At 43.2% G+C, this 13,685-nt stretch overlaps 1 protein-coding gene across 1 annotated transcript in view; it reads right to left on the bottom strand.

Annotated features, from left to right (window-relative positions):
• LOC118377924 (serine/threonine-protein kinase DCLK2-like) overlaps positions 1–13,685 on the bottom strand; it is a 95,995-nt gene that overhangs the window by 30,691 nt on the left and 51,619 nt on the right. Inside the window, exons 7-11 of the mRNA XM_052485236.1 lie at positions 10,276–10,357; positions 7,851–7,956; positions 7,135–7,192; positions 5,722–5,841; positions 434–580 (exon numbers count right to left, since the gene is read on the bottom strand). Of these exons, the coding sequence (XP_052341196.1) occupies positions 434–580; positions 5,722–5,841; positions 7,135–7,192; positions 7,851–7,956; positions 10,276–10,357 (513 nt within the window). The remainder of the gene's footprint in view (positions 1–433; positions 581–5,721; positions 5,842–7,134; positions 7,193–7,850; positions 7,957–10,275; positions 10,358–13,685) is intronic.

Below are 13,685 nucleotides of genomic sequence, written 5' to 3' on the forward strand. Positions count from 1 at the left end.
ATAACAGTTTTCAGCTGTACTAACATAATTACAAAAGGGTTTTATAATGAATGGCCTTTCAAAATGATAAACTTGGATTAGCAAACACAGGAGTGATGGTTGCTGATAATGGGCCTCCGTACGCCCATGTAGATATTCCATTAAAAATCTGAGGTTTCCAGCTACAATAGTCATTTACAACATTAACACTGTATTCCTGATCAATTTGATGTTATTTAATGAACAAAGAAAAAAATAGCTTTTCTTTCAAAAACAAGGACATTTCTACGTGACTCCAAACTTTTGAAAGGTTGTGTATGTCTCGGCCACTCTGGTGGAACTGTGTCACAACAATTCTGACATAACTACTGTATGTCAATTCAACAACATATGATCTTACAGTGTACAGTGTAGCTGGCTACCTCAGTCTTCAGTGTGGTCCCTCAATACTCACCAGCAGGTTCTCAGGCTTGATGTCTCTGTGTACTATGTTCATGCTGTGTAGGTACTTCAGGGCTCCAGCCAGGTTAAACACCATGACACTGGCATCTCTCTCTGTGTACTTAGTGGAGGACGTGATGGCATCAAACAGGTCGCCACCCTGCAGGAAATGGTCGCATTAGACACATTCATGTTGAATTAAGAACTTACCTAAATGATAAGGTACCTAAAATATTAATGTTGCATGCACTGATGAAGTGCAGAATACTGCTGTAGTGGTCAGAAGTGGTTGACGAGATACTGTAGAGGTCAGTAGTGGTTGACTAGATACTGTAGAGGTCAGTAGTGGTTGACTAGATACTGTAGAGGTCAGTAGTGGTTGACTAGATACTGTAGAGGTCAGTAGTGGTTGACTAGACACTGTAGAGGTCAGTAGTGGTTGACTAGATACTGTAGAGTTCAGTAGTGGTTGACTAGACACTGTAGAGGTCAGTAGTGGTTGACTAGATACTGTAGAGTTCAGTAGTGGTTGACTAGATACTGTAGAGTTCAGTAGTGGTTGACTAGATACTGTAGAGTTCAGTAGTGGTTGACTAGATACTGTAGATGTCAGTAGTGGTTGACGAGATACTGTAGAGTTCAGTAGTGGTTGACTAGATACTGTAGATGTCAGTAGTGGTTGACTAGATACTGTAGAGGTCAGTAGTGGTTGACTAGATACTGTAGAGGTCAGTAGTGGTTGACGAGATACTGTAGAGGTCAGTAGTGGTTGACGAGATACTGTAGATGTCAGTAGTGGTTGACGAGATACTGTAGATGTCAGTAGTGGTTGACGAGATACTGTAGAGTTCAGTAGTGGTTGACTAGATACTGTAGATGTCAGTAGTGGTTGACGAGATACTGTAGAGTTCAGTAGTGGTTGACTAGATACTGTAGAGGTCAGTAGTGGTTGACGAGATACTGTAGAGGTCAGCAGTGGTTGACTAGACACTGTAGAGGTCAGTAGTGGTTGACTAGATACTGTAGAGTTCAGTAGTGGTTGACTAGATACTGTAGAGTTCAGTAGTGGTTGACTAGATACTGTAGAGTTCAGTAGTGGTTGACTAGATACTGTAGAGTTCAGTAGTGGTTGACTAGATACTGTAGATGTCAGTAGTGGTTGACGAGATACTGTAGAGTTCAGTAGTGGTTGACTAGATACTGTAGATGTCAGTAGTGGTTGACGAGATACTGTAGAGTTCAGTAGTGGTTGACTAGATACTGTAGAGGTCAGTAGTGGTTGACGAGATACTGTAGAGGTCAGCAGTGGTTGACTAGACACTGTAGAGGTCAGTAGTGGTTGACTAGATACTGTAGAGTTCAGTAGTGGTTGACTAGATACTGTAGAGTTCAGTAGTGGTTGACTAGATACTGTAGAGTTCAGTAGTGGTTGACTAGATACTGTAGAGTTCAGTAGTGGTTGACTAGATACTGTAGATGTCAGTAGTGGTTGACGAGATACTGTAGAGTTCAGTAGTGGTTGACTAGATACTGTAGAGTTCAGTAGTGGTTGACTAGATACTGTAGAGTTCAGTAGTGGTTGACGAGATACTGTAGATGTCAGTAGTGGTTGACAAGATACTGTAGATGTCAGTAGTGGTTGACGAGATACTGTAGATGTCAGTAGTGGTTGACGAGATACTGTAGAGTTCAGTAGTGGTTGACTAGATACTGTAGATGTCAGTAGTGGTTGACGAGATACTGTAGAGGTCACTGACTAGACACTGTAGAGGTCAGTAGTGGTTGACTAGATACTGTAGAGTTCAGTAGTGGTTGACTAGATACTGTAGAGTTCAGTAGTGGTTGACTAGATACTGTAGAGTTCAGTAGTGGTTGACTAGATACTGTAGATGTCAGTAGTGGTTGACTAGATACTGTAGAGTTCAGTAGTGGTTGACTAGATACTGTAGAGGTCAGTAGTGGTTGACTAGATACTGTAGAGGTCAGTAGTGGTTGACGAGATACTGTAGAGGTCAGTAGTGGTTGACGAGATACTGTAGATGTCAGTAGTGGTTGACGAGATACTGTAGATGTCAGTAGTGGTTGACGAGATACTGTAGATGTCAGTAGTGGTTGACTAGATACTGTAGAGGTCAATAGTGGTTGACTAGATACTGTAGAGGTCAGTAGTGGTTGACTAGATACTGTAGAGTTCAGTAGTGGTTGACTAGATACTGTAGAGGTCAGTAGTGGTTGACTAGATACTGTAGATGTCAGTAGTGGTTGACGAGATACTGTAGAGTTCAGTAGTGGTTGACTAGATACTGTAGATGTCAGTAGTGGTTGACTAGATACTGTAGAGGTCAGTAGTGGTTGACTAGATACTGTAGAGTTCAGTAGTGGTTGACTAGATACTGTAGAGGTCAGTAGTGGTTGACTAGATACTGTAGATGTCAGTAGTGGTTGACGAGATACTGTAGAGTTCAGTAGTGGTTGACTAGATACTGTAGATGTCAGTAGTGGTTGACGAGATACTGTAGAGTTCAGTAGTGGTTGACTAGATACTGTAGATGTCAGTAGTGGTTGACGAGATACTGTAGAGGTCAGCAGTGGTTGACTAGACACTGTAGAGGTCAGTAGTGGTTGACTAGATACTGTAGAGTTCAGTAGTGGTTGACTAGATACTGTAGAGTTCAGTAGTGGTTGACTAGATACTGTAGAGTTCAGTAGTGGTTGACTAGATACTGTAGAGTTCAGTAGTGGTTGACTAGATACTGTAGAGTTCAGTAGTGGTTGACTAGATACTGTAGAGTTCAGTAGTGGTTGACTAGATACTGTAGATGTCAGTAGTGGTTGACGAGATACTGTAGATGTCAGTAGTGGTTGACTAGATACTGTAGATGTCAGTAGTGGTTGACTAGATACTGTAGATGTCAGTAGTGGTTGACAGATACTGTAGAGTTCAGTAGTGGTTGACTAGATACTGTAGATGTCAGTAGTGGTTGACGAGATACTGTAGAGGTCAGCAGTGGTTGACTAGACACTGTAGAGGTCAGTAGTGGTTGACTAGATACTGTAGAGTTCAGTAGTGGTTGACTAGATACTGTAGAGTTCAGTAGTGGTTGACTAGATACTGTAGAGTTCAGTAGTGGTTGACTAGATACTGTAGATGTCAGTAGTGGTTGACTAGATACTGTAGAGTTCAGTAGTGGTTGACTAGATACTGTAGAGGTCAGTAGTGGTTGACTAGATACTGTAGAGGTCAGTAGTGGTTGACGAGATACTGTAGAGGTCAGTAGTGGTTGACGAGATACTGTAGATGTCAGTAGTGGTTGACGAGATACTGTAGATGTCAGTAGTGGTTGACGAGATACTGTAGATGTCAGTAGTGGTTGACTAGATACTGTAGAGGTCAGTAGTGGTTGACTAGATACTGTAGAGGTCAGTAGTGGTTGACTAGATACTGTAGAGGTCAGCAGTGGTTGACTAGATACTGTAGAGGTCAGTAGTGGTTGACTAGATACTGTCAGTAGTGGTTGACTAGATACTGTAGAGTTCAGTAGTGGTTGACTAGATACTGTAGAGTTCAGTAGTGTTTGACTAGATACTGTAGAGGTCAGTAGTGGTTGACTAGATACTGTAGATGTCAGTAGTGGTTGACGAGATACTGTAGATGTCAGTAGTGGTTGACTAGATACTGTAGAGTTCAGTAGTGGTTGACTAGATACTGTAGAGTTCAGTAGTGTTTGACTAGATACTGTAGAGGTCAGTAGTGGTTGACTAGATACTGTAGATGTCAGTAGTGGTTGACTAGATACTGTAGAGGTCAGTAGTGGTTGACTAGATACTGTAGAGGTCAGTAGTGGTTGACTAGATACTGTAGAGGTCAGCAGTGGTTGACTAGATACTGTAGAGGTCAGTAGTGGTTGACTAGATACTGTCAGTAGTGGTTGACTAGATACTGTAGAGTTCAGTAGTGGTTGACTAGATACTGTAGAGTTCAGTAGTGTTTGACTAGATACTGTAGAGGTCAGTAGTGGTTGACTAGATACTGTAGATGTCAGTAGTGGTTGACTAGATACTGTAGATGTCAGTAGTGGTTGACTAGATACTGTAGAGGTCAGTAGTGGTTGACTAGATACTGTCAGTAGTGGTTGACTAGATACTGTAGATGTCAGTAGTGGTTGACGAGATACTGTAGAGGTCAGTAGTGGTTGACGAGATACTGTAGAGGTCAGTAGTGGTTGACTAGATACTGTCAGTAGTGGTTGACTAGATACTGTAGATGTCAGTAGTGGTTGACGAGATACTGTAGAGGTCAGTAGTGGTTGACGAGATACTGTAGAGGTCAGTAGTGGTTCAATAGATACTGTAGAGGTCAGTAGTGGTTGACTAGATACTGTAGAGGTCAGTAGTGGTTCAATAGATACTGTAGAGGTCAGCAGTGTTTGACTAGATACTGTAGAGGTCAGTAGTGTTTGACTAGATACTGTAGAGGTCAGTAGTGGTTGACTAGATACTGTAGATGTCAGTAGTGGTTGACTAGATACTGTAGATGTCAGTAGTGGTTGACTAGATATTGTAGAGGTCAGTAGTGGTTGACTAGATACTGTCAGTAGTGGTTGACTAGATACTGTAGATGTCAGTAGTGGTTGACGAGATACTGTAGAGGTCAGTAGTGGTTCAATAGATACTGTAGAGGTCAGTAGTGGTTCAATAGATACTGTAGAGGTCAGTAGTGGTTCAATAGATACTGTAGAGGTCAGTAGTGGTTCAATAGATACTGTAGAGGTCAGTAGTGGTTGACTAGATACTGTAGAGGTCAGTAGTGGTTGACTAGATACTGTAGAGGTCATTAGTGTTTGACTAGATACTGTAGAGGTCAGTAGTGGTTGACTAGATACTGTAGTGGTTAACTAGATACTGTCGAGGTCGGTAGTGGTTGAATAGATACTGTAGAGGTTGACTAGATACTGTAGAGGTCATTAGTGGTTGACTAGATACTGTAGAGGTCAGTAGTGGTTGACTAGATACTGTAGAGGTCAGTAGTGGTTGACTAGATACTGTAGTGGTTAACTAGATACTGTAGAGGTCAGTAGTGGTTGACTAGATACTGTAGAGGTCAGTAGTGGTTGACTAGACACTGTAGAGGTCAGTAGTGGTTAAATAGATACTGTAGATGTCAGTAGTGGTTAAATAGATACTGTAGATGTCAGTAGTGGTTAAATAGATACTGTAGAGGTCAGTAGTGGTTGACTAGATACTGTAGAGGTCAGTAGTGGTTGACTAGATACTGTAGAGGTCAGTAGTGGTTGAACGTACCTTGACCAGCTCCATGACCAGGTAGAGTTCAGTGGGTGTGTCCACTTCGTCTATCAGCTGGATAATGTTGGGGTGTTTGACTCTCCTCAGCACTGCCACCTCATTCTCTATCAGGTGCTCCTGCACACACATGCAAACACACAAATGCATGCAAACACACACGCACATGAGCACACACACGCACGTGAGCACACACAGTGAGTGGACAGTGGTTAGGTATTCCACCCTGCATTATTAACCCCCAGGCAGACAGACATGTAGTAGTTAATTGTGTTGGTCTTTACCGGGAAGGTACTGGGATGGTACTTTGATCCTGTTGATACATGGTACTGGGACTGTCAGCAACACTGTCTGAGAGAACAGTCTCTCTGTTGATACATGGTACTGGGACTGTCAGCAACACTGTCTGAGAGAACAGTCTCTCTGTTGATACATGGTACTGGGACTGTCAGCAACACTGTCTGAGAGAACAGTCTCTCTGTTGATACATGGTACTGGGACTGTCAGCAACACTGTCTGAGAGAACAGTCTCTCTGTTGATACATGGTACTGGGACTCTGTCAGAAACACTGTCTGAGAGAACAGTCTCTCTGTTGATACATGGTACTGGGACTGTCAGCAACACTGTCTGAGAGAACAGTCTCTCTGTTGATACATGGTACTGGGACTCCGTCAGCAACACTGTCTGAGAGAACAGTCTCTGTTGATACATGGTACTGGGACTGTCAGCAACACTGTCTGAGAGAACAGTCTCTCTGTTGATACATGGTACTGGGACTCCGTCAGCAACACTGTCTGAGAGAACAGTCTCTCTGTTGATACATGGTACTGGGACTCCGTCAGCAACACTGTCTGAGAGAACAGTCTCTCTGTTGATACATGGTACTGGGACTGTCAGCAACACTGTCTGAGAGAACAGTCTCTGTTGATACATGGTACTGGGACTCCGTCAGCAACACTGTCTGAGAGAACAGTCTCTCTGTTGATACATGGTACTGGGACTGTCAGCAACACTGTCTGAGAGAACAGTCTCTGTTGATACATGGTACTGGGACTGTCAGCAACACTGTCTGAGAGAACAGTCTCTCTGTTGATACATGGTACTGGGACTGTCAGCAACACTGTCTGAGAGAACAGTCTCTCTGTTGATACATGGTACTGGGACCATCAGCAACACTGTCTGAGAGAACAGTCTCTGTTGATACATGGAACTGGGACTCAGTCAGCAACACTGTCTGAGAGAACAGTCTCCGTTGATACATGGTACTGGGACTGTCAGCAACACTTACATTAATTCCCCACGTTACAACCTGGGTTGCTGAGCTCAGCTGCTATTGGGTGACACAGTCAAATAAATACAATGGCAACAACATAGTCTCTCTCTCTCTCTCTCTCTCTCTCTTGCTCTCTTACCTTTCCACTGCACTTGGCCTTGTCAATGATCTTCAGTGCATACTCTTTCCCAGTGGACCTATAAAGACGTACAGCAACACTAGTCCTTCAAATCATGGTATACTGTGTTTACTGTAAATCCTTCAAACTAACCCAAATCATGTGCAACCATCTGCCAAACCATAACATTTTTTAACAAGTTTGAAAGTTTCATCACAAACTAAGATTCTAAGTTCTATCCAACAGTAGACTGAACAGTGTTGCATCCCCATACACAGTCATAGGCTGACACATCAGACAGTGCGTGACGGTGTATTGGAGCGTAAAGCCCTTCTGATTAGAGGAAGGAGTCTGCTCTCTGTATATTACAGACAAACTGCTGAGTCAGAAGGGAAATGGTAATGAAGTGGATTTCATGGGCTGAACCCCAGACAAACGCACATACACAAACAGTAAATGCTTACTTAAATTCTATAAATGCCTGCTGTCATTAAGCCTCAGAAGCAGTTATGACATGTGACGTGGCGCTTATTAAGTCACATTGAAAGCTACTGATCAACGTGGTCATTTATAAATAGGGCTTTTTAAGTCCAACAGCCTAGTGAACATTCATTACAAATATGAAAGTACAATTGGTATGCTATGAAACTTCCAGTCAAGCGAGAAGTTAAAATTAAAATAAGGTTTTAAATCCATCAATGAGATGTAAAGAAATGTAATATTCTAAATTTACATACCGTTCTACACAGTCTTTCACCACGGCAAAGTTTCCGTCTCCTATGACCTTGCCGACCTTGTACTTATCCAGGACGGTTGTGATCGAGCTACAGCTGTTGCCGTTAACTGATGAGGAGAGACGCGTTACAACGGGGCACATCAGAATGCTCTTTCAGTTACTTCCTGTGGCCCACATATATACAGACTGAACAAAACATTAAAAACACCTTCCTAATATTTGAGTTGCACCCCCACCTTTTGCCCTCAGAACAGCCTCAATTAGTTGGGGCAAGGACTTTACAAGGTGTTGAAAGAGTTCAACAGGGATGCTGGCCGATGTTGACTCCAATGCTTCCCACAGTTATGTCAAGTTGGCTGGATGTCCTTTGGGTGGTGGACCATTAATACACACAGGAAACTGTTGAGTGTGAAAAACCCAGCAGCGTTGCAGTTCTTGAAACAAACCGGTGCACCTGGCACCTAGTACCATACCCCGTTCAAAAGCACTTCAATCTTGTGTCTTGCCCATCCACCCTCTGAATGGCACACAAACACAATCCATGTCTCAATTGTCTCAATGCTTAAAAATCCTTCTTAAACCGGTCTCCTCCCCTTCATCTACATTCTACACTGATTGAAGTGTATTTAACAAGTGACATCAATAAGGCATCATACATTCACCTGGATTCACCTGGTCAGTCTGTCATGTAAAGAGCAGGTGTTCATAATGTTTTAGACACTCAGTGTAGAATGACGTACAATACCTACAAGTACTTACTCTGGTAAAACTTGCATTGCAGTGAAATGAATATCTCTTTGGAGTTTCCACAACTTATGTTAAGACAAAGCGGCTGAAATAAAGGATCAACGCGTTTTAATCTAATCAAAGTATAAAGTCATTAATTGCCCATTAACCCAGGCAGCCTAGCTCCTACCCTAGAACTAATGTCTGGCCTCTCCTAAAGAGGAACCAACAGTATTATGCAGACACACAGCCCAAGGACGTGTTGATACCGCCTGGCTGTCTCACGCAGAAGCACACAGATTTTTTCACTTGTTCTCCACATCACACTTCTCTGTCCCTCTGTTGTGAGTGCTGCTGTGATGCGACACGTGTCGCTGAGTAAGCAATTCTAATAACAACCTGAACCTGCATTGAGGCCCTAGGGGGGGATTGGGGATGCATTGGGCCACGTGTTTAGGGGTGAGTGAGTGCAGGCAGGAGCTGTGAGAGTTGGCACAGAGACAGGATGACACAGGGTAAAGAGAGGAGAGGAGAAGAGGAGAACAGAAGAAGAGAAGGGAGGAGTGGAGAGGGGAGTGGAAGAAGAGAAGGGAGGAGTGGAGAGGGGAGTGGAAGAAGAGAAGGGAGGAGTGGAGAGGGGAGTGGAAGAAGAGAAGGGAGGAGTGGAGAGGGGAGTGGAAGAAGAGAAGGGAGGAGTGGAGAGGGGAGTGGAAGAAGAGAAGGGAGGAGTGGAGAGGGGAGTGGAAGAAGAGAAGGGAGGAGTGGAGAGGGGAGTGGAAGAAGAGAAGGGAGGAGTGGAGAGGGGGTGGAAGAAGAGAAGGGAGGAGTGGAGAGGGGAGTGGAAGAAGAGAAGGGAGGAGTGGAGAGGGGAGTGGAAGAAGAGAAGGGAGGAGTGGAGAGGGGGTGGAAGAAGAGAAGGGAGGAGTGGAGAGGGGAGTGGAAGAAGAGAAGGGAGGAGTGTAGAGGGGAGTGGAAAAAGAGAAGGGAGGGGAGGAGAAAGGAGGCTAGGAGAACAGAAGAAGAGGAGAAAGGAGGCTAGGAGAACAGAAGAAGAGGAGAAAGGAGGCTAGGAGAACAGAAGAAGAGGAGAAAGGAGGCTAGGAGAACAGAAGAAGAGAAGGGAGAGGTTGAGAGGGGGTGGAGAAAGAGAAGGGAGGAGTGGAGAGGGGAGTGGAAGAAGAGAAGGGAGGGGAGGAGAAAGGAGGCTAGGAGAACAGAAGAAGAGGAGAAAGGAGGCTAGGAGAACAGAAGAAGAGGAGAAAGGAGGCTAGGAGAACAGAAGAAGAGGAGAAAGGAGGCTAGGAGAACAGAAGAAGAGGAGAAAGGAGGCTAGGAGAACAGAAGAAGAGGAGAAAGGAGGCTAGGAGAACAGAAGAAGAGGAGAAAGGAGGCTAGGAGAACAGAAGAAGAGGAGAAAGGAGGCTAGGAGAACAGAAGAGGAGAAAGGAGGCTAGGAGAACAGAAGAGGAGAAAGGAGGCTAGGAGAACAGAAGAGGAGAAAGGAGGCTAGGAGAACAGAAGAGGAGAAAGGAGGCTAGGAGAACAGAAGAGGAGAAAGGAGGCTAGGAGAACAGAAGAGGAGAAAGGAGGCTAGGAGAACAGAAGAGGAGAAAGGAGGCTAGGAGAACAGAAGAGGAGAAAGGAGGCTAGGAGAACAGAAGAAGAGAAGGGAGAGGTTGAGAGGAGAAGGGGACACCTACCCTCAGGACTCATGTTGTAGGCCAACTCCAGACTGTGTGAAGACCCGTTCACATTGGTGGCAGACGTGTGATGTGGCGGAATCTGGAAAGGAGGAGAGAAAGAAAGTAAGAGATGAAGAGAGGAGGGAAGGAGAGAAGAAGAAGAAAACAGAGGTCAGCATCCTTCCCCTTTCAGCCACCAAGTCAAAACCTGGACACACGCATCACCATAGCAACTATACATATAAAAAAATGGGGCACACAATGGATTAGAGGTCAAGGTTAACTGGGCCAAGGTTAGCTGGGCACAGTTGTTAGTAACGCGACTCCCAATCTGAAGCTCTGTTTTGACATCTCCAGAGTAACACAACAGGACTGGTCTGCTTCATAACATCGATCCAGAACGAAGCCCTGGGATGTAGGGACATTGACTAATGGTTTTGCTTTAAGTAGCATGCATTTGAAATCCAATATAATGCCATGACAGAGTGTGTCAGGATAACTAGCCCATGGATCCCCGTAGTGTTTTATAGTGCTTCAGAGTTCTGACAGGAAACTAATACAAAACAACCCCGCAATTCAATTGTATAGTTTGGTACTGGCACTTACCCTGTATATGGCTTACATTCTTCTGTTAGTTTTTTTCCTTCTCTTATTTCTTGTTTTTTTTTTGTTATACTATTTTGATATTGAATACTGCACTGCTGGGAAGGCTAGCAAGTTAAGCATTTCACTGTACTTGTGCAGGCCTTTTGAATTTATTGTAATTGACTGATTTCCTTATATGAACTCTAACTCAGTAAAATCTTTGAAATTGTCGCATGTATATTTTTGTTCAGTATAGTTTGGTAAGAAAATGTTTGATATTCGACTTTATAGCCCATTATTAGATACAGTCGTATGGGCACCCCTCTGAGGTTGCATAATAATTTACTCTGTCGTCACAGAAAATGATCACAGTGGCATGCCATTCATTTTCTAATAAAAGCTGAGAACTGGGGTATTGTCCAGACAAAGATTTTTAGTGCAGCAATATTAAGTTGTATGAAATTAAAACAGATGTGAAAAATAGGCTATGCAAAAATGTGGGCACCCTTGTCATTCTGTTGATTTGAATACCTGTAACTACTTAGCACTGATTAATTGGAAAACACAGTTGGTTTGGTGAGCTCATTAATCCTTGAACTTCATAGACAAGTGCATCCAATCATGAGAAAAGGTATTTAAGGCCAATTGCAAGTTGTTGTTCTCTTTGACTCTCCTCTGAAGAGTGGCAACAATGGGGGCCTCAAAACAACTCTCAAATGACCTGAAAACAAAGATTGTTCAATGTTATGGTTTAGAGGAAGGCTACAAAAAGCTATCGCAGAGATTTAAGCTGTCAGTGTCCACTGTGAGGAACATAGTGAGGAAATGGAAGACCACAGGCACAGTTCTTGTTAAGGCCAGAAGTGGCAGGCCAAGTAAAATATCGTAGAGGCGAAGGATGGTGAGAACGGTCATAAACAGCCCACAGACCACCTCCAATGACTGACAACATCATCCTGCTGCAGATGGTGTCACTGTGCATCGTTCAACAATTCAGCACACTTTGCACAAGGAGAAGCTGTATGGGTGAGTGATGCGGAAGAAGCCTTTTCTGCACACACGCCATAAACAGAGTCGCTAGAGGTATGCAAACGCACATTTGGACAAGCCAGCTTCATTTTGGAATAAGGTGCTGTGGACTGATGAAACAAAGATTGAGTTATTTGGTCATAACAAGGGACGTTGTGCATGGCGGCAAAAGAACACAGCATTCCAAGAGATACACTTGCTACCCACAGTAAAATATGGTGGGGGTTCCATGGCCAGTGCCGGTACTGGGAATCTTGTTAAAGTTGAGGGTCGCATGGATTCCACTCAATATCAGCAGATTCTTGGGAATAATATTCAAGAATCAGTCACAAAGTTGAAGTTACGCCGGGGCTGGATTATTCAACAAGACAACGACCCAAAACACTGCTCAAAATCTACCCGGGCATTTATGCAGAGGAATAATAATAATAATAATAATATATGCCATTTAGCAGACGCTTTTATCCAAAGCGACTTACAGTCATGTGTGCATACATTCTACGTATGGAGGAACAAGTACAATGTTCTGGAATGGCCATCCCAGTCCCCAGACCTGAATATCATTGAGAATCTGTGGGATGATTTGAAGCGGGCTGTCCATGCTCAGCAACCATCAAACCTAACTGAACTGGAGATGTTTTGTAAGGAGGAATGGTCCACAATACCTTCATCCAGACACTCATTAGAGGCTATGGGAAGCGTCTAGAGGCTGTTATTTTAGCAAAAGGAGGCTCTACTAAATATTGATGTGATTTTTTCTATTGGGGTGGCCAAATTTATGCACCCGTCTAATTTTTTTTTTATGCATATTGCACATTTTCTGTTAATCCAATAAACCTCATTTCACTACTGAAATATTACTGCGTCCATCCGTTATTTGATAGATCAAAATGAAATTGCTGATCCAAACACCCAATTATTTATAAATGGAAATTGTCAGGGGTGCCCAAACTTTCATACGACTGTATGTAGCTCAATGGAAAGACAGAAGACGATTCTACAAAAACACGTCTCTTCTGTATTGCTCTTACAGTGCTCCATTCTGTGGACGTTGTGTGCCTACCCAAACTCAAAAGAAAGTGAGCAGGTATATATATATCACTGTGTTAATTATGCATTTGGCCTAAAATATGTGTTCTGCCCTTCAGAACAGTACAGGGTGTTAGGACCTATCTTAATGGATAGGCCTCCCCTACTGTCACTTATCAGGCACAGAAAGAGGAAACACAAACTTTAATGGATCGAAATGATGACCAATGTTGGAAATAATGAATAATTTGACGAGAGGCCTTTTCCAAAAGAGACAGCTGTGATGGCTGTTTGAATAGGTTATATGGGTTATTATAAGACTCCTTTTTCAAGCATTCTTGGCTTTCACATGCGACAGAATCCGCCAAGTCATCTCAGTAATCTTTTCTATTATGGAAGAGAATCTCTTTCAACACTTCTAGAAGTACACGGACCATAAGCCTTATTTCAGTTACCTGGAATAGAAAACTGTATGCATTATTTAGTACGCTATCTAAAGGAGGAATCTCAAGCTGAAACACCTTTGAACTGGGTGGATTACATCATCGATCTTTCTTTTCAATACGTTATTTTGTGAGGTCTTCAGAGTAACTAAGTTATATCAAACGTTATGGACCTGCCAAGTAAACACGGTGTAGGTGTTGCCAAACTGTAATAATCATCTAGAGAACGTTTAAGTGCTGTTGTCCCCACTGTCAACAGATTCAAGTGTTCTGGCCAACCACTATTCCTGATCTAGTGCATTTGAGCTTAAATCATTTGCTACTATATGGTTATTTATAGCA

Source organism: Oncorhynchus keta, chromosome 29 (assembly GCF_023373465.1).
Source record: "Oncorhynchus keta strain PuntledgeMale-10-30-2019 chromosome 29, Oket_V2, whole genome shotgun sequence".
Taxonomy (NCBI): domain Eukaryota; kingdom Metazoa; phylum Chordata; class Actinopteri; order Salmoniformes; family Salmonidae; genus Oncorhynchus; species Oncorhynchus keta.